General features: G+C 38.0%; 1 protein-coding gene across 3 annotated transcripts in view; it reads right to left on the bottom strand.

Moving 5' to 3' along the window:
• Nucleotides 1-22273, bottom strand: part of cdh8 (cadherin 8) — a 94361-nt gene that overhangs the window by 19732 nt on the left and 52356 nt on the right. For all 3 annotated transcript variants that reach the window (XM_042215715.1, XM_042215652.1, XM_005942943.2), the window contains 3 exons: nt 12047-12166; nt 5406-5573; nt 4951-5138 (listed from right to left, as the gene is read on the bottom strand). In XM_042215715.1, coding sequence (XP_042071649.1) covers nt 4951-5138; nt 5406-5573; nt 12047-12166 — 476 coding nt within the window. The remainder of the gene's footprint in view (nt 1-4950; nt 5139-5405; nt 5574-12046; nt 12167-22273) is intronic.

Here is a 22273-nt window from a genome sequence, read left to right as displayed (position 1 = left end):
GAAGAGATTGTGACTGCCTATGATAATGTCTAAGCTATTTGTATATTCTAGCAAGCCATTTTATTTGGCCAGAATTTATTTCAACATCACAACACATCAATTAGTCACTGTGCAATTTTCAGAGTTATATAACCTGAAAATATTTTTCAACCATTATCAACATGAAAGAACAGAAATCTCATCGCTAAAGCTTTCAGTTAGAGTAGATTATTGGCACTTTCATACTGCTATCACAACCAGCTCACAGAACGTAAATGAGACAGGTGTTTATAGAAGACTACCAATGAAAGGAGTAATTTTACAAAGGGAAATAAAAACACTTTGTACAGGAACATCTCATTGTGTGACTCGAATATCTATTTAATCTTTTTTTTTTTTCTCAATTGATGGCCCATCATTAATATTTCAAAGAAAGAGGATAGTAACAATTTTACTCTCTTGGCATCTCTGAGGGCACCCCAGACTGTCACAATTTCATTCTGAATCACCTCTGGTCGCTCTCATACTACTAGAATAATGGGATCAAGTCACTTCCACGCTCCATAACCAGGATTTATAGGGAAATCAAAACTGGGCCTTGCCGCTTGAGGGGACAAGAGCTGGCTTGGGGGAGAGAGAAGGACTTGGAAGAGAGAGATGAACAAAACGAGAAATGTATTCAGTTAGAGAAGGTAGGAGTGCGAAAGAGGAATTGCCCCTGAGCTCCTAGAGGGCCAGTGCTGAGAGATCAGGGGCCAGAATGTGCAGGTGGGTGGAGGAGTGTCTTGGGGCCCAGCTTTGAGACACCAGCAAGAGCCGGAGGGACGCTGGAAGTGACCTGAGGCTCTGACTTCCACACTTCTACATTTCTGTCATCAGGCCACTAGTAGACCAAAGGCTCTGAGGCCTCTCCACGGTCGGAGGAGCTCTTTGGAACACTCATTATTAACCTCCTCTTCTTTTCCTCCTCACCCTCCTCCTCACTTGACACCCACCCTCTTCTGCCATCCCTTCTTTTTCTCTCTCACTGATCCTGCCTTCTGTGCTGAGAAAGTACAGAGTGTGGCTGGATCTTGAGCCAATGTATTACGCTTTAATTCAGAGGTAGTGGAGAGTAAGAGCTTGTATAATGTTTGGCTGGACACTTGAAACGATTCTATGGAAATGGAGAAATGGAGAAGACCTAAATTTTAATGTTAATTATTTTTGGAATGGCATTTCATCTGTATATCATTATCATCTCAGCAAACATTTTGGCCCATTAAAGCTGTGGTTTCATTTTGCTTTTTTAAATTTAACACAGATATATGTAATTAAATTATGTTTCAGCAAATGGCTATTCTATGCTTTAGCAGGTGTTTAGTTAATATAATTTTAGAATTTTGTTGAGGTTAAAAAAATGATATGAGTCTAACTTTGAGAAACCAATTCCATATTATAAAGATGGTGATTATTGCAGGCTTAAAAGTACTTTTCTGAGCTGCTTCTTATTTATATAGCACCAGTGGCACTTAATATTACAAGCTTATGATCCAACAAGCTTACAAAGAGATCCCAAAAATCACACAACTCTCTATGAGCAAGGACTTAGTGATAGTGGGAAGGAAAAACTCCCTTTTAAAAAGACGAAACGTCCAGCAGAAACAGGCACAAGGAGAGGCAGTTATCTGCCACATTATTGTAAACAATTGGGGGTGAGGGGAAAGAGGAGGTGGCAGAGAGAGAGACAGGACAAGAGGCAAATTTAGGAGAGAGAGTTTAGCAATTGCAAATGTTTAAAAAAAAGAAAAAGAAAGAAAAAATGTGTGAAAAGGAAACATCCAGCGCATTCTGGGACATAAGCATAATTAGCATAACTAAGGGAGAGTTCAGGGTTACCAGTTTTCAGCCTAATCTTAATAATACAGAGGGTGTCTGCCTCCTGAATCCAAACTGGAAGCTGGTTCCACAGTATAAGGGCCTGACAGTTTATGTGTCTGCCTCTCATTCTACTTTTAATTTTGCTAGGAAACAAAAAATAAGGCTGCAGTCTGAGATTAAAGTGAACTTGGTATAAGTACAGCAATTTTCTTTCTTTACAATATAGTTACTCACTACTACTCACATGGGTTTGCTTTTCTCTTGCTAACATATTTCAGTATAACTCCCATGTGATATTATGTAGAAAGAACTCATTACATTTGTTTCCAGTGTCCTAACAGCAAAGGGGAAGAGAGAGGCTTTGAGGCATATTTAATTATACCAAATCCACTTTAAGGAAAACATAGTTGTAAACAGCTTCTTTAATTACCCTTGTTACTAAGTAATTTTAATTATTTTTTGATACAAATAGCAAAATCAAATAAAGCATCTATTCAAACTTCTATTTTAAAACTATTTAATAGCATGAAAACAGAATACAAGTCATATTATGACCAGTTCAAATTATTAATTCAATAAACAAACAGAGTGCTTTCACTGAATAGTCCAGGGAGAGCCACTTTGATTTTTATTAGCATGCATGGCGGCACTGTTATGGAGCTAGTGTTGAGAGATTCATGAGTGCAAAATCAAATGAGTAGAACTACGAGACATTACGCAGCAAACTTTGCATAGTCAAGCTATATTCTCCAATGTTCCCACCAAACAACATAGCTTAATTGAACATCTGCAAGTATTTAAAACAGATGAAGAAAAGGCACAAACAGCAAAAGAAGAACCGTTCCTGTTTTTTCAGTGTTAACACTATCTTTGCTGTCGTGTCCCACCCCACCGTGTCATTCTTCTTTCTCACTCAAGCGTTAGCATCAAATCAGTATGTACACACAGGCCATTTAGAGACTTCAAAGTTCAGCACTGGCTGCAGGGGTGAAAGCTCAGCATCCCACTAACATCTCTCGACAGGCCTGGGGGCTAGTAGATAAAAAGCTTAAAACTCAAACAGAAAAGAATCTCTCCCCTGGTTTGTGCCTCTCCAGCCTCAGATCAATATGATTTAACCTTGCCGCAAAGTATCTTTAATAATTTTAATTCTGCATTAGATGGGAGTTCATAGACGTGTTCCCTTGTTGACAGAGACTAGGCGTGTTTGGGAAAAAACGTTATGTTAAAGGTTTAATCTGTCACACTGGATGGTGGATAAGTGGTGAAGGTACAGAATAGAAGAAGAAAAGTGAAACAACTGCTTCGTAAATTCCTTTCAACTTGAGACACTGTCATCTGGAGGGATGAGAAAACAGTGAGTGTGCAAATGTCTTGCTACTTTCCCAGTGCATTATCATCTATCTTGCTTCAGTTATGTAGGCAGCCAACTCAGGGCCACAGAGAGAAAACTGAGTAGACATGGGAAGACTGAGTGTCTCTGTGGGACATGGAAGTGGAGGTTGCCTAAAAGACTAACACATTTGACATTTGCTTTGTCAACAGTTAGAGATTTTATGACTTTGTGTCAAGTTTGTTCTGCAGCGCTGATGTTTTCTTTAGTGGCAATGAATTGTAGTCCCAGCAGATTGCCTTAGCTCTTATACATTCCACCCCCACACAGTTCATTGTTCACACTTTGACAAAGTCACACCACATGTCCTTGGGGTAATGTCATTTTACATCACAATGCAAAAGCATTGTGCATTTGAATGATACGTAGTCCTCAGCAGACACTGAACCAACCATGACTTAAGACTTAAAAACCTCCTCCATCAATCATGTGTATGATTCAGTCTATGTAAATATCTTCTACCAAGCTGAGCTTCTGTGGACTTTGAATATATAGAATACATACATATATAATAGATTTATAAATAGCATGTGCAGTGGTATGTTTGATATTGTTGAAATCTCAGTTTGATTTTCTACAGATGTCCTTGTGATACAGGTGCATCCAGATTTTCCTGCAGGTCATTAAAATGCATTGTACTTTTCAAATTTGAATTTATTATACTCTGGTATTAAGCACGGTATGGGAGGGGGTGCTCTAAGTGTTTACTGGCAAGTGATGACATCTAAACTTCTCAAGCTCTGAACCTGGAGGAAATATTGATATTCCGTGGCTAAAAATGTATAATAATGTATAATAATGTATGAAAATTGCTGGGATTCTTGGATACTTGTTCTACTAGCAGCACGGGATGTGTCTTATATGCTGTACTGTTGGCCTGATGTACTGCCTCGAGGTGAAAGGTTACATTTTGTGACAGAAATAATATTCTTTGATTTTTCTCAAAACCATACATCTGAAAACATCTTGATGAACAATGAGCATTGCCTTTTCTTCTCTAAAATATTGCAACTGTACCTTTGAACAAGGCGATTAACAAGCAACTGTTTTACTAAAGTTACTTTAGGGCCAAACTTTCGCACTGCAGTTTTGTGTTCAGTCCATCTGCTCTTATGGTGATGATGCCAGCAAAACTGAATTTGAGCAAACTTTGAATGTGGGGAGAACAAATTTACAATATGTACCAGTTTACCTTGAGCTAAAAGAAATACAACTGAATGGACTGTAATGCAAAATAAAAGTGTCTTCTCTCAACTCTTAGTCCAACGTATTCTCCAACTTAATGTCAATTCACACACAGTCTGCATTACTTCTGGCAAAAAGAATATTGTTAAAAAATACCTTTAAACTTATTCCTACTGTTTATCTTCTTTCATAGATTTTTCTGAATAAAAGAAAAGTAGGTTTTAGAAATGTATTAAAAAAATGCTCCTTTAGCCTCCAAGCTACTCAGGGGGAAGGCTTCAGTGTTTAATATTTGATGGTGTACTGTTGAGTACTGCCTTCTCTAAAAGCATATGAAAAAAAATCGCTAGAAGAAGTACAGAAGAACGAGACCTACTGAGAAGGGGATTTAAACATCAATCTTTATACTGTATTGACTTATATGTATGGGAAGTAAAATAACTGATTTACTTAAATTGATTATAGAAACAGAAAAGAAAGAGACAGAAAAAAAAAGCCAATCAGCTCTTATCCTGACATCATCTAGGTCTTACTTTTCTGAGCTGTAGAATCCCTTCCTGTGTCGTTGCGTTCGTAATAATCTCAAACACGCCTTGGTCGTCTCCTTCGATGATGCTGTACGTCGACTTGGCATTCTCACCGATGTCGCGGTCATTTGCTTTCACCTTGCCACCCTCTTTCCCTAATGGTAGGTCTTCAGGGATCACAAACTCATACAAACCTGAGGATGAACAGACACAGCTTTTTGGTTCCTAGAAACGTTGATCAAATTAAGCACAATTACCGAAGCATATTACACTACTGCATCATCATTAGACATTTCACAGTTAGAGGAATTAATTTCTGAGGAGCATGTATGATGACATTTACAAAATAACATTTATTTTTCCTAATTATTACCAATCAGAGAAATGCTCATTTAGAGCAGCAGTAATTTCTTTTCCCTCTTTATTCAATTTGGGATGGGTAAGGTTATGAAGTTACTTACTTTTAGAGAACTTTGGTGGATTGTCATTGATGTCTTGTAGTGTGATGCTGACAGTAGTAGTTCCAGACAAACCACCCATGTGACCTCCCATGTCTTTAGCTTGAATGACCACCTGATAATCCTCTCTCATCTCACGATCCATCCCATGCAGAGCAATTCTTATGGTTGCTGGAGGTGGAAACAGTTCATAACACATTCACCCAATTATAAATTTGACTGATATACTCTGCACATAATTGTAATGATGCTCATGTGAGTAAACGTAAGGAAGCGCAAGGAAAAAAAGGCATGCAGTCACCTTCATGCTCACATTATTCCCCAGTTTATAACATGCATTATTTTAGACCATGACCTTACCAAACATGAACCCCATACCCAGCAGGGTTAAAGATTTCCCTGCAGGCTTAGTCTCAGAAAAAGCACAGTCTGAGTGAATGTAGTAAGGTGCCCACGACTGAGCCAGTCGCAGCACTGAGAATCAGCTGTGTTTGTTTTTGAATGTGTTGTTCCACCGTCTGAAGTCATTTGTATTCTGATTGAGTGTGAATTATGCTGTCTGTCTTGTATAATCTTGAATATTGTATGCAGAATGGACCTTATTGACTCTGCCGCAGCACTGAATATAAAAAGGGCTCAGCACCGGCATATACGGATAATCCACTCAGGAAACAGAGGCCCGCAGGATCATCAAATGAATATAAAACCCCTCATAAAAGCCAGGCTTTGGCATGACACCCTGCCTTGGTCCTGAGCTGCCTCAGACAATGATAATATGCTTGGCTATGATGGGAAACATGGGAGGGGTTAGAATGTTGTCTGTGTCTGCATTTTATTCTACAGATAGATTTTTCCTCAGAGAGATTTCAGGGTCAGTTGTGCTTTTGGAGGTCACACATGACACAGACGATTTAAACAAAAAGAGAAAATGAAGGACAATAGTTGGACACCTCTTCAGTAAGACTGTACTGAAAAAAAAACAATGCCCTTGTTGTTCGAGTAATTTATTAAAGGAAGTCTTTTTCAAATATGTTATTATTATTTTCACGAGAAAAATATACATTTAGTGACTGTGGGGTGGAAAGACCAATGTGACTTGGACCAGTTGATAACACTGGGGTAATTGATTACTACTCCCATGATCTAACCTTGAATGGGATTTTTCTGTCCACCAAATATGATGTCTTGATTTTTGCTCGTGTTTTATTAGCAGTAATTCTGCTTGACTTTTTTTCCTGCTTCTACAAACAGCTGAAAGTATAAAACTTACATTTCAAATTAACTCATTTTCTAATTAAACAATTGTATAAAATTTAGTTATTTTGTGTTGAAGGGTTCAATGTACTTTATTTTTGTTATTTATTTATTTTTGTTTAACAAAGGTTATTTTCTGACCTGGATGCACAATGTCAGTCCTTAACCAATGGGATTGTTTTTCCCGCCTTGACTGTTCCTGTTTGGTTATGCTAGTAAGGCTGCTTAGCCCACACCCGCCATAGCTGCACCTGTAAGAGGAACGTGGTTGCTGATTTGGAGACCCGAAGCTGTTTTTATGAATACACAGTGCTTTGCACTGGTGAGTAACTGAACTGTTATAGCCGCTGATTGGCTTGCTGAAATGTTGATGTTGTTCGCTTGGGAAACAAATGCTAACGGTGAAGGTCCTGTGCAAGTAGCTAGCGGGTACTATCTAAACTCACAATCCTGTTTGTTCACTGTTATCTGAGAACTTATTAGCTATTGTAGGTTAAGAAAAACAGCATGCATACCTGTTGCATTGAAATGTTTTGTTGTGTTATTTTTATTCACCATTGCTGTTAATTAACAAGGAGGAGAGTATATTGATTCTTCTGCTAGGAGCAGTGTGGATTAGATCTATGGACCTGATTAATTTTAGTTTTATGATTGGTGATAACTACATTGCCACGTAACGCAAAACATTTTGAATTTGATAGTTGTACAACACGTTAGAAACAGAAATTTGAAACTGATTTTGTTCATGCTTTTTCCCTGAAGCAGAAATGTTTATGGATAATTGTTAGTTAAGTATGTACAATGTTCATTTGGAGTAACTCTGACCTCACTCTTAGGTCAGGTTTTTTGATTTGGAGATCAAGGAGCTGAGACTCTACAGAGAGCTTCGAATTACAGACCTTCTGGAAAATCCATAGAAGAAGAATGATCTTCCATTATAATGGATGGCAAGCCACAGCCCATATGGAACTGAATCTTGCAGTCTGGTTGCCTGAATTGTGGTAGGACAAACTGTGCAAATCATACATCGATCATCGGATTGAGCTCACACCAATAAACTGCCCAGATCACCTAACAGGCCTGAACTGGATCAAACTGACAATTTAAAAGATCCGGGTCTAACTTTCTTTTCTTTATTTGTTGGGGGTCTCTGTGTCCGCACACTATTTTGGTTATTGTTGTTAGTTATAATACAGTGGACAAAAATTTCTAATACAACTTAAGCATTGCTTCATCGTTTATATGGTTGTGTTTTCATTGCGGCGTCCTCTTGGCTCCTGACATTCCTGAAGTCTTCTGATTTGGCCATCGTCTATTATTTTTGTTACACACTGGTTACAAACATGCTATGTATAAAATTATTGCGGAAGTATCTTGGGTAAAACCAAACTTCTACATGTTTGTACATTTAGTGAACCGCATGTATTGTCGCGTCAACAAAATAAGCTTGAAAACATTCGAGAATCTTTTTTTTTCTTTTTTTTAAATCAGTGAAGTAGAATGATATGAATAGAGCTATAGATGATTACACCAAGGACACACTTGTTATAATATTTGAAATGTTATTTGAAATAATAATTACAGAAAATCTATTTGAAATTGTTTTTAAAAAAGTAACACAACAACACAGCTCTTGTGTTACATGTATATACTCTCTCTTACATGGGACACCCTTAGATGGCCTCAAAGATGAAGTGTGTAAAACCAGCATTTCATCAGCATCACCAAGTCATTGCAGTTTTAATGAATAGGCAGATATTATATAGAGAAATATGATTTTAAATTACTTCTCTCTAATTTTAGCTCTGAGCTCTGATGTGCAATAACAAGGTAGACCTACCATCCGAAATGCAAACAAACAAATCAATAAGGAAAAAGAGCTACACAAACAAGTTACTTTTCCTCCTCCACACACACACACACACACTCTTCTGTCATCCTGCTACAAGCAACACCGTCATCTCTGTTGATCATCGTTAATTATTCAAATTAATTCCTAATCACTGAAAAGGGAAGATAGACAAACACTCATTTCCATAGATATTTGTTTCAACTTTTTTTTTTTCATCGACCATTAACCAAGTGATGAATTGGGGCATGATGTTTATTTATTTATTGAATGCTTTTCATTTCCAGTGTGGTGTTGTAAGTGTCAAATGCATTCTAATGGTTGTTTTCCCCTTACCTTTTATTTTTCATTAACATTCATTAAAACATCTGGCTCACTTGAATGAGCCATCTGCATGTGCACAGCGATCACACAAAGCATGAATGTTAATCCTTAAACTGTCCATTCAGCCCCTTCTCGACAGCCCAAGGTCCAGCTGTAGAGGCTTCGAGATTACGACACCTATACCAGTGAGGACAAGCCCGGTTTTTATGTGTTGAAATTATGAAAGTTCATTCTAATTATGTACATAAATTTTGAGTCCTCCTTTCTTGAAGCTTGTTTATTGTGTGTTGTTTTCCAAATTGTGAGCCGTCAATTTCCATCTCATTTCTTATTAATGTAATTTCACCATTATTTAATCATATTGCTTACAGACACATGTTAAAAAGTCAGCTGAAAAAGCAATTAAAGATCCAATCTAGAATATGTTTTGAGATAACTTTATGCACCATGACGCTGCTGAAGAGTCTGCCTTGTGAAAGGAAGAAGTAATTATTATCATTGCCATTATTTGGAATTCATAACCCAGTGATGTTATGGACCACAGCATCATAGGAGTGCTGCCCCATTAGGACTTAGGACTTGAAGTCAGCTGAGCAAAACATGCAACTCACTGATGCAAAGCTCTCATATAAATCTCATTTGGGTTTCAATAATGAATTCCACGCAACTCGTGGGGAACTGTACAGTACCGTTCACTGTTCAAATGTGTTGACGTTACTTATCCAAGTTAAACCTCATTGCTTGATTTATCCACTGAAAAAAGTTGGAATTGTATCTTTAGCCACATACATTCCCACTGTGGCCAAAGCACTTGCTGATAGCGGGTCACATGATTGTTGGGGTTTTCTCTGTTTTCTTTATAATATTGTAGGATCTGTACCTTCCAACATTAAGCACCTTGAGGGAAATGTTGTTGTGATTTGGTGCTGTATAAATGAAATGAAATTGAATTGAATTGAAAATTCATGCAAATTCTATCCTTCCTTTTATAAAAGGTTATGAATGTATAAGGTCCATTTAGTATTGTTCAGTGCCATCCCGAGTGACTGAGTACAAAAGCCATGGTTAGTTAATTTATTATAAAGATCCCCCTTAATTAATACTGCCAATATACAATATTTTATTTTTATTTCATGAAAATATTTTTGCATACTTAGATAGTCTTTTTGTTAAATCAAAATGATATGTTATGCAATATATTATGAACCAGTGTGTGTGGACTATATTTGTGTTTCATTCATTTCTATCAAGTTGCTCCATTACATGTTTCAATCAAATCTGTACACCCCTTGGAACAGTTACAATGCTCCCAGGAAAAAAACTTGTTTGCCACTGCGTATGGTATAAATATTGAAACATAAATGTACATGAATGAACAGCTGTAGAGGGGAATTGTAGCAAAAGGGAGTGAGCCAGGAAGCCACATTTAACAGCACCCCCATGTAGCAATAACCTACAAGCATAAAAAAAACAGATGGTCTGAGTTACCTGCAGAACTGATGTTTTTACACAACTTTTCAAACTATTACATTGTCAGGCCGCCTTTTTACAGACATGTAATTTTGTCCCTTACAGCTTTGCTGAATAGAGTTGAAGTTGCATGATAATGCAGACATACAGCATTTGTTATAATAGTTAAGTGTCAGACTATATCCTCTTTTAGTCCTTACAGAAGGTGTTTGCACTTTATGCATAAATGCAATGCAACAGACTGCTATCACCTCAGGTGGGCAAGCAGGTGGGGAAGCTGTTGCATCTCCACCTGTTGGAATTAGTTCAACCTGTAGCACCTGCTAGCAGTGCACACGTTAAAAGCAGGATATCACTCTCAGCTCTTCTGTTAGTATTTATTTTGTATTTGAATCCCAAGTATTGGCAGCACATAGATATGAGGTACCAGAAAGTCGACTACATTAGAAATGAGCGGTTCCAAACTAAACTAAACTTCCATTAAAATATATTTTAGAGTGGATAAGTATACAGCCTAAATAACACAATAAAGGGGAGCTTCCTCACAGTATTTCATATCATGAATGGACCTTACTGCAAAAAAATCCACTTCAAGTCAGCCACCGGTTTGCAGTGGGTTCAGGATCAACTCATAGTATGCATCAGTGTTTTATTATAGTGATTTTAAATGGGAAAACAATTAAGCCTTGTGACTATAAAGGGCTTAAAAAATCCAGTCAAGTATTAATGTAATTTGTGCTGCGTAACCCTAAATCCTCTAAAATATTATCAGCTATTTAGTGAGATAACTTTCAAAATGTTTCAGTTACTTGTTTAAACTTTCAATCTTTTTGATAGCTGATCAGATACAGAGTTGGGTCCATAAAGCTTAAAGCAGTCCCTATAGTTCAGGTGTGTCCTTAAAATACTTAGATTTATGCATAAGCGTGACCTTGGTAAAGTTATTCCTGTCATTTGGACATACTTAACCAGAGACTTGTCCACATAGTGATATACCACAACTTGACCTGAGATGACATTGTAAGCTCATTTATCTAACTCAAAGCAGGTAATGAAAAAGGACAGTGTTTAAATACTAAAAGGTTCTGGCCTGATGTGCATGGCCCTGTCTAGAAGAAAAAGACTTATGAAATAATCCTTAGATGGAATCACCATCTCTCTGTAAAACCTATTTCTTTCCTTTTTGTCCCGTTATGAACGCCGTGTTCATTCATTGCATTTTGTAATACATTATGCTCTCCATTGGTTAGAAGCAGACAAAGGACTTGCACATTGTATTAGCTCCCATTAAATTTAATGAAGCAACGTTTTGATCTCACAGAAATCTTCGTCAGGCTTTGTCAAGCAAACAATGAATAACAGCACAAAGGGCTTTGCCTGCTCCATAAAGGTGCCCTCCATTTTTTTCTCCTTATTTAAAATCACTCTGATTACACGAGACCTATAAACTATTGCATGTTTCCTTTTTTTTTTTTTTTTTTTTACTTAATATGCAACTAAATGTCATCCTGCACAGATGGCTCCTAAAAACAAAGGAAATGTAATTAAAATAAAATAAATTCCCTAGTTTGCATGTGCAAATATTTTAAATGCATGAATTTTTTAACCCACATGATTGTTAACTCACACAAGACTTGGAATCTGAGGTTTAATCAGCTTTTCCTTCATGAACGCAATGGAGTATTTGATCAAACTAATACTTTAGCTTAAGCCTAAAATTCAGCAATTATCAAGAAATTAGACTTACCTGAGTTGGGGTCAACAGAGAAATATGGTTGTCCCTCCAGTATGCTGTAGACTAGCTTAGCGCTGTTTCCGTACACCGGATCATCGGCATCTGTAGCTGTTACTGTGATAACTGAGGTACCTGTGGTGCAGAAAGACAAATGTATAAACATCCCTACAGGAAATGATCTCCATGTCTCTGTAAACTAAAATTCTAAGTGCTGAGTGAATCCAGATGAGACTCTAGTCACATTTATCCCATCATGTTCCACGTAAGGCCCCAATCACACAGGCCTAGAAACCAGCCTAGTGAATGCAAGTGGTTGCCAGTGGTTGCTTTAAAATCAGTTGCTAAAGGCCCATTCGTGGAGGCCTGGAGAAAAATCCTAGTAACCACCTTTTGCAAGATATAAGTGTGTATTCTGCAACCATTAGCCTAGTTGAGCCTAGTTGAGGTTGCTTGTTGTCATAAAATTGTTCATTGTAGCTGATTTCTGAAGTGGTCATTTACATGGAAAATTTACATGAAAAACACTGACTAGTCTGCAGACACTACTGGCCAAGTATTGAAAACTGCAATACAAACTGGAAATAACATTTGTTCTGTCTTACTACTGCGACCACTACATTTTAAAGTGTGAAATTTCTGCTTTGGAAGCAAACATTCTCTTGCCGGATTGGATGAGTGTGTGCAGACATGTCAGTGTATTCCATTCAAACTATGGGTAACCGTAGCAATCTGTTAGCAGTAAAAGCAATCACAAGGAAGTGTTTGGTGCAGCACCCAATTTGTGGGCGATTTCACATGGCAACAACCAGGAACCTCCAGTAACTACTTGCCGAACAGAAACATTTTTCTGTTTTGACCAGAGGTTGCCAGTGGGCAGTGTTGGGAAGGTTACTTTTAAAATGTATTCCACTACAGATTACAGAATACATGCCCCAAAATGTATTTTGTAACGTATTCCGTTACGTTACTCAATGATAGTAACGTATTCTGAATACTTTGGATTACTTAATATATTATCATGCTTTTTACAACTACATGAATGTACTATTGCTGTGTGATTTATTATTTTTACTGAAGGTTATTCACCATATCAATACCAACTAGATTTTTAAATCTTAATATAAAATGAGTAACAGTAGGGTGGACATTAGGTAAGGCTGCACTTTTTGCAGCGATCTCAAATATGGCATGAAAAATGGATCTGAAGATTTTATAATGAAAGTTTCAGTTAAGTGTGCAAAGAAGTTATTTAATTGTTAATTAATTGTCCTTTCTGTGGCATCTAGTGTGTCAGTGACATATATTTGTGTGTTAGATATTAATATAGCAGGCAAAGCAATTGCAGACATGTATGGGCAAATTAGACTACTTTTTTCACAGCTTTTGATCTTTCAGAACAGCAGACAGCATAAGTATTACTCTGTTGATGGTTATTTGATATTTGGATGTAACCACAAAGAAGACACTTCTCCTTCTATTAAAGTAGCGTGTTTATTAAGTTTAGTTTGTCAAATAAAAGTTTTTAAGTTTAAAATTAAAGGCTGTGTTGGTGTAAGTGTTGGCTCATGTATTTTTAAATTCTTATGGGATATCAAGCATTCTTTATCAATTACAGCAATTAAGAATTACCTTCACACCATCAGTATTCAAACATAAATAAACTTCTTTTTTACACCAGCTTTATAAGGTCTTTATAAGTAAAATGTATCCAAGGACTTTCATCAATATTCCAAGTCAGTCAAATGCTCAAATCAGGAAATACATTAGTGGCAATTCAATCCACCATTCACCTGTCCATCAAAAGGTATCGGGACAAAACGAGCACTGAAAATATTGATATAAAGAGGCAATTCGCGTAATTAAAATCATCCATTTTAATCCAAAGTGACCTAACTCCTCATGAGTCTCAGGGTGTGGGAAAGCATTTGAGAAGAAAAAAGAGAAAAGAACCCGACGTGCTGACAGTGAGCAACATGCTGGCAGAAAGCTACAGATGGTATGGTAATTGTTTCTGTGAAAGATGTTTAGAGGTGTTCTGACAACAAAGTGAGATGTCCCCAGTCACAGACGGCGGAGGTCCTGCCACAGGCACCTAAATCTGTCCGCTGCAACTGAAAATGCTTGTTGCGCAAAGACCTGTGACAAGTTAAGTGCTCTGGCTCCAGAACTCTGATTCAGATGTTCGGCTATGGATTAAATAACGAAAAATAAATAAAAAAATAAAATAAATTTGCCAGATGTAATATGAGCAGTTGTTCCATAGTTTACAAAGTGTAACCTGCAAATCAGACATCTGTATTCTGTTGGTGTATCATCTTCTGCTATTTCTACAAGCACCGAAACAATTTTCATCAAGCCTGCACACCAGTGTGCACAACAATAATGACTTACTACTTCTAACCAATAAGGACTCAAACAATCTGAAAATACATGTTTAATATTCACATCAAATAGCTTCAGTAGTGTTTACCAACTGCAAAATGAAATGGGTTAAAAAATTACAAATAAGATGATTTTCGCATCCATGTGGTGCAGTTTTTGATCTTATCTCCCATTTTATGCCGTCAGCTACACGTGTCACCTGCTGATTAATAGTCACAGCCGTGTCTGCGGTCTTGTAACAGCAAAACAAAGCAAAAGCCCCCTTTTGCACTCTAACTGGTGTAGCAGTTTCACTGTTGCAACCCAATTATTTCACAGTGAGAGAACCTCAAGTGGTCCTCTGAGACTGAGGTGTTCCAGTAATTCATAGTCTTATGATGACCCGTGCTGTTGTGTTGCCAAGGCTTACCTTGTAAATTTCCTGAGCTTGTTACACCCCATGCCTTTTGCAGTGTTTAGATCATAGCAGATCAATGAGCTCTTTTTCTCTGTTTCTGCTCACTGCACTAGCACTGACAAAAAAAAAAAACAGAAGAAGAAAAGAACCAAAACAAAAAAACAACAGCACCCAGCGCAACGTGAGTTTCAGCTGCTAATACACTTAAATAGATGCATTGCTTTTATCTGCTGAAACTGTCATTCACATGAACTGTTCTCAGTCTACATTAAATAGAAATTTTTCACATTTCAGTATCTATTAATGCTGCAAACTCTACTCAACAGAAACTGCATGTGCACTGAAGAAAAATCAGTATGAGGGCCTCTATGTGACAGCCCTGCCAGAGCACCTGATGTAAAGTGGAAATTTCCAACAAACGTGCTACATAAGTGAATGAAGTATTACATAAATTGGTTGACAGAATTTAAGGAAACATAATTATTTGAATTATATCTCACAGATGTGTGCATTAATCCAAATTGGAGCGCTCGTACTGTATTTTCAGGAAGCAAATTATATCCTGCGTGCCATAGGTGTTTGCCAATTGTCAAATGAATAAAATGAAAGACAGCAAGGAAATTGCACCTCCCTTTTTCAGAGATACAGAGCCTTATCTGCCTTAAAGTTAAATTACTACTACTGCAGAGGGAGGAGGCAGCCATCTACACATCCCTAATTATGAAAAGTACCTTCGTACTTCTAAAAGGTGTCTGACTATTGCAAACAGGCTTTAGAAATTCAGTTACACTATGGATTGAAGTAGGGAAGTAGGGGTAGGAAAAAAATCTTCATAAAAACAGTGGAACCAGTGAGGCATGAAATAGCTCCCTCTTTCTTTCCCTCCCACAGGGGTAAAATGCTCCTCACTACCCCTGATAAAAAAAAATGAGGGATTAGGAAAGCCAGTGTTTTGGTCCTGTTTCAAATCAGTGCAGATTAGCTCGTCCTTCCCCTTGATAATGCAGAGAATTCAGGGACACTGCAGAAATGGATGCAGCTGTAGGCCAGGCAATGGGCACAGAAACTCAATTGTAGGAGGAATATTGTCTCTGGCTTTTATTTGAAGCCTGTAGCATTGTGGCGACTACAATAATAGCAACACAACACCTACAGTATAAATGTCCAGGGATGAAAAATATGAATGGTTGCTAAAAACAAAAAACATGCAGGAACGGATTAAGGATGTAAAAAGCCTACAATGGAATATGAAAACTATTCAGTGGAATGTCTTGCACACATCTTTCTTCCTCAAAAGTGTTGCATATTCTTGGTCAGACCTGTTACATATATGGAAGAAACGTGTAATTGCGCTATTTGGTGTCTAAAGGGATTTGTCTCACCTGTTTCCTACTGCTTAGCACATGCAAATACTCAGAAAGAGTGCACAGAAGCTTCTCCCGGGAAAGCAAATCTCCCTCTATTGGTTTGGGCAGTGGCCCGCAAGGGAAAGCACATTAAGCCTGTATGAAAATACAGCCTGCGTTTACGGGTGTTTTCCCACATTAAGTGTAATCTCATTAATCATGTTCTGAAGTTCACAGGATTTAATACCACACCAATAATTTAAACACAAACTCATTCTCAAAGGACATCATTACTGTACAGTGTGTGAAAATTTACAGCCGTAGTGTTTTGGTTGAAGGGCATGTGGTGGCTAAAAGGTTCCTCGTGATAAAGACACGGGGGTCTATCCTTATGTTTTACCAAGCGACAGAAATAATAGGGCTCACACTTCCTATTTACTCTGTACACTGGCTCGGTGATAGGAAATCAATAGGAATCTTTCTTGAACCAGAGAGGGGATAAATTGGGAGATGCAGCCCAGTGTGACACACAATGGCTGTGGAAGGATGCTGCGGCTTATTTTCAATAACACATTGTACTGTAACACAGCTTGATCTGTATAGTTTGCTTATTTCCTTAGAAGAAATATAAGTATAATCAAACAGACCAAAGTAGTAAAACTTGCTGTGCAGAACAAGGAAAAAAGACAAAGTTTTAGCATTAAAATCTTCTGAAGCTTTATCTTTGAATCAAGATTTTATTTCACCTGTCAGCAGAATCTTCACTTTTAAACCACAAGATTTCTGTCAAAAAGAAAGCATTATTAAGTTCCATTATTATGCTCATTTTCCACAACTAGGATATACTGTAGGATCAGCTGCTGTACAAAAACCTTTGCCCAGTTTCTGACACTGCACTAAGTCTTCATTATAATGTTTACTGCATACACATACTGGTTGCATTTTCTAACTGATAAACTCCTCTTTTTCCTTTATTGCCCCAAATTCACCCTCAGCATGCTTAGTACAATTCAGCAAATCGCACCGCAGGAAAGCACTCCTGAGTTCAAGTACCATCACACCTATAATCACTCCAAAGAATGTGTCATTACAGTTCATTTACTAACACTGGAATGCTACAATTCTCCTCCACATCTGTCTGTCCAACAAGCATGGCAGCTGTGTAACATCTCAGCTCTTCTCAGCTTGGACCAGCTCAGAACCGTGAAGGGTAGAAGACAGGGGGCATTCATATGTATGCAAGCACTGAGCCATGGAGAAGGGATATCACTGAGGCATGGGGAGAGCTGTGGGCTGCATGAGGCGTGGTGCTAACAGTGCCCTGCTGTGAGCCCTACCCGGGTAAAACAATACTGTTTATGTCTGACTGGCTTTACACTGTGGGTGTTGAAAGAGAGAGAGAGAAACCAGGATGGATAGACAGAAAAGAAGATGGGCGTACACATAGGTGCACAGAAGATTAAATAGCTTGTTGCTTAATATGCAGATTAGACACTGATATGACAATATTTTCTTTGAGGAAAAAAATTGATAAAACAAAATTTAATTCTATTAAAACAACCTTTTTCTGAGGAGAAAAATTAAAAAGTCGTATTTGAAAATTTAAATATTTGAATATCTTAATAAGATTTTGTTAACTCCCAATGGCTATAGTGTGTTTGCTATAAAGCTGTCTGATTTTCTTTAGCTATCTGCTCAACTAACTAATTTTATCAAAATGAAACTAAATCAATCAATGAATAAATAAATCTTGCCCAGCACCAAAAAGCACAAACTCAAAGCTGCCAATCAGGTGGTGACCATAGTGGAGCAAAGTAGAGCTTAAACAAGATTGAATACTGGACATGCATTCATCTTCTCATCTGAAACACAACTGTTGATGTGTGGTTTTTGTCTATATTTTACTGTATTATATGTTTGCAGCAAGCAAAACTATCAGTCACTTCAGTGTACACGATTAAGAAAAATGTGAAAGGGATACTTCAATTCATTGAAGTGCTGTTGTATTTATCATTACACCCCGTATACTTACATCAGCAGATTGATGCCAGCTGTACCAGCACAGAATTGAATCAATGTGCTGCTCTGGACAGTGCGAAAGTAAAATTGTAATGTAAAAAGTAATGTAATCACGTAACTAAATCAGTATGTGTACAGATATATATGTGTGTGTGTGTGTGTGTGTGTGTGTGTGTGTGTGTGTGTGTGTGTGTGTGTGTGTGTGTGTGTGTGTTTCCAAACAAGAATAAGATACTGTTGACAAAATATTTTCTGAATCTTACATCATGTTTTAAATCCCTTTGTTTCCCTCAGCTATATGATGATGTGCTAGTTTTTCATAAATTGCAACATTATAATAGTTTTAAATAATCTGTCTGAAATCCAGAGGGACTTTTGAGTCCCTCTGGATTTCAGACAATTTGACAGTGTATTGGAAAACTCTTCACAGAAATTTCTTTTTTTTCCAGCTTGCTGCCAGGAATTATTTCATTACTATCAGCAATACACTTTCAGCTATGGAGTGCAGATTAAATGAATTAAAATCTATTATGAAATAGGGAAGCAACAAATGGAGTAACTGGCGACAATTGTCAACTGCATGTTTACTGTAGCTGTAAATATCTTTATTGACGCTGTCTTTTTCAGAAACTATGTTTAAAGTCTTATAAGCATGAAACTTGTGCAATTTATCCAAGCATACTGACCATGTAATAATCTTACTGGTATTTACTACATAGTATTTACTGATTAAATGAATCCAGCCCTCACTTAGCCATCCGACCTAGCCTCAACCACTGTGACCCCCACCACCATCACACACACAAAACAACCGAACCTTTTTTCTAGGTCAAAAACGATGGTCTGCCAAATCCCTTTTTGTGAAATGGCTTGTCTATGAGGCTGGACTGTCCCCCGATACCACCATTGCAGTGACAGGAAAGTGATTATGTATTGATCATGATCACATAGACACTGGTGTAGCTCTCCCTCCTGTCTGTGGGCAGAGAGGATAATAGCTCATGATCAGACAGGTAGACTGACAGCCCATCTCTCCAGGCAGTGCTGCAAGCACTATTTTTGGACAGTACCACCTATGCAATTGAAATTCATGTTCACGGATGGGGAGTAATGCAAGAATTAAGAGGCGATTAGCACTGTGAGGCAGAGTATTGTCAAACACAAAGTGTAGCGCGGTGCTGTAGTGTGGCAGGCCAAAGCTCTTGATAACACAGAAAACGGTTGTAACGAGGTGGAGAAAACAAGCGTGTCGAGGCATCCTTTCATCCATCCAACCATCCCCGTCCATTTATTCTCTCAGAGGAGAAGATGACATACTTGGAGCACTGCCAGTTGATTTTCTGACAGTAGTCAAAGCCACTTTGAGATTCCTGGGCTACAGATGGGCATTTATGGCAACAATGCAGATGGGCATTAAGAAAAACCCTTAAACAAATAAGCATGCTCATAAACACCTGGCATGTGAGAATTTTTCTCATTTACCAGTGCAGCCTCACAACTCCTGTGCTTTCATTTGTCACCATTTTCACTCATCTACAGCCCAGACATCTTCACTAAGATGATTTACATTAATATGAGGCAGATGTAAGTATTTTACAAGGCAGGATGGTGAGGTTAATAATTGCAAAGCAGGGGAAAAGGGGAAAAAACAAAGTCTCCTGTAACACATCAGTGTTTATAACAGAATTAATGCATACTCATGGTAAGCTGCATATTTAGGCAGGGCTTCAGCATGCAGGTGAAGAACGGGTTAAACGAATGAGGAACAGCAAGGAACAACTTGCACCAGATTTTTTCTTTAAAAAAATGTAATGGCTATAATTATTTGTCTCTCGCTCATGTTCCGCGGTAGGCTTGGGTAGCATTGGGTATCTAGTGTGCATGCCCTGACTGGGATTCAAACCCTGACCTAATGTTGCAAAAACAGTGATGCTGCCACTACAGTTTCCAGCTGTATCATCATAAACTCAGCAGGACTGTGGAAGGCAACACTGGAGGCCAACTCCAAGGCAATGACACAAGTCGCCATCTTATCACTAACAGTGAATACAGATATAGATTTAGAAATGGAGTGATCATCAACCTGTATGCCAAGAGTGAACGAGATATCATCTCACAGTGATCCATGATGAGGAAATCATGATATCACTCTGGTTTGGCTGAACGATTACAAACACAGGGGAAAGCGATTGGGACTGAACGAGTGGAGTTTCCAGAAGGCAGAATAGCAGATATACGGGACAGCTAGAAGTACCTGGGTATCCTGAAACTGGAAGAGTGGCTTCAGCAGATTCCCCTTGAGGGGTGAGATTGTTTTTTTGTTTCTTTTTTTTCAAGATAAGATATGGTTGTCAGCATCCAAGAAATAGTTCCCCAGAGCCAATGATGGATAAGGGATGCTGCACCTTTGAAGAGTATGGGGACCGTTACACTTAAGCACTTACATTGTCATTGTTGTAGTACAATTACTAGTCTTTTATAAGACAGAGAGGGAGCCGTCACAGAGAAACCGGAGCCAGTGTTTGTGTATGTGTTTATGTGCTGGTACGTGTGTCTCTGTGTGTACATGACATCTCCTTTTCAAGTAGTCGGCTACTGAGTCTGCTGCCTTGACAAGCCATTTACAGGAACGGCAGGAACAAAATAATTAAGAGGGTCTTTTGTTCCCCACTGATGGCCCTGACATATGCCGCCATTTTAAAGGGTTGTGTCATTGATTCACTTTAATTAGTTCATAGGAAATGTGTGCAACATGCAGATAGAGTTCAGGACTGGAAGTCGAGGACGGAAAATTGGGCACTTCACATATTTAATTGCTCCCAAGGCATTTACAATGGCAAGGTAATAACAAAGAATAAGGCAAAGTATATTGTCTAATGAACAACTTTATCATGGGTAAATGAACAAAATGTTGCTTAATTTGGGAACTCTGCCACAGGGGCGAGGGTGTTTAATGTGAATTATTCTTCCTCAATGGAAGAATAAAAAAAAAAACATGTTTCAGCACAATGCAAAACTGAGGTAGGAAATGAACTTGCGGTTAATATTTTTACCACCAGCTCCTGAGTGCGGAAACCAAAGATCAAAGTTATTACTTAATATCAGAAATGAATTGCTTGTGTACATTGTGCCTAAAATACCCTTAACAGTGTATGTAGCCCTGTACTGTTCCAGCGGAGCTGCTCAGTGGTCATGAGAACACCAGGGAAGACAAATCCCTGTGTGTACGCTGATTTATTCTGTACATGCTCCCACGGACAGTATTATAAGCATCCTATCAATTGAAAGCCACAGTAGAATAACACAGTTATTGGAATATGGTATATTTATATATATATCTATGCATGATATTGCACAGTCTAACATCCTATTTCAAAATCCTTGTTTAAACACAAACACAAACTGTGCGGTTTCCCTACTGATCAAGTTCAAGCTCCTCACAGTGCATTAACAGCAAATGTCCTCAGGATCAAATCTTCCAGAAAAACATCAGGCCACATCAGTGGGGAGAAAAAGAGCAGCAGATAACTCAGCAAGGTTCCCTTGAAACCCAGACAAGAAAATAGACAGTACTGTGCAGACATGAAGAAGACTTGCTGATTCAATATAAGGAAAAAGCACTACCAAGCCAGAGGAACTTGAAAATGAGATTTTTTTTCCTTCAATGAGTTATGTCTCTTAATGTTCAGTTGTGGTTATGCTTAAAGGCTCTTTAACCATTTTCTTGCAAGCTTTTTATTACGGGTTTTGAAGTCCTAGTCTAGATAAACATAAAGAAGTCTGACTGTTTGGGTTATTTTCACTGAGATATTTCTGAGTGTGGGTTTGTGTGCGTGTGTCTGTGTGTGTTTCTGTCCTCTTATCTGTGTTTTGAAGCAAGTGGGGGTCAGTTATAATGATCAGAATTACAACAGATTTATTTATTTAAATGTGACTGGGATGACAGTTCACAGGTGTTTGATTATCTTACCAGGCCTCCGTCAATCACATGATGGTGAATCTTTCAAATGTTCTTAAAAGTAAGTAAAAGGCTAAATTTAATCTAAAAGCAAAAAATAAATATTTCAAAAAGTAGATTTTTATATGCATTAATAC

The sequence above is a fragment of the Haplochromis burtoni genome, unplaced genomic scaffold (assembly GCF_018398535.1).
Source record: "Haplochromis burtoni strain Fernald_Lab_line unplaced genomic scaffold, NCSU_Asbu1 Contig_2, whole genome shotgun sequence".
Taxonomy (NCBI): Eukaryota; Metazoa; Chordata; class Actinopteri; order Cichliformes; family Cichlidae; genus Haplochromis; species Haplochromis burtoni.
Note: the sequence above shows the minus strand (reverse complement) of the source record. Positions and strands in the feature narration are given on the sequence as shown.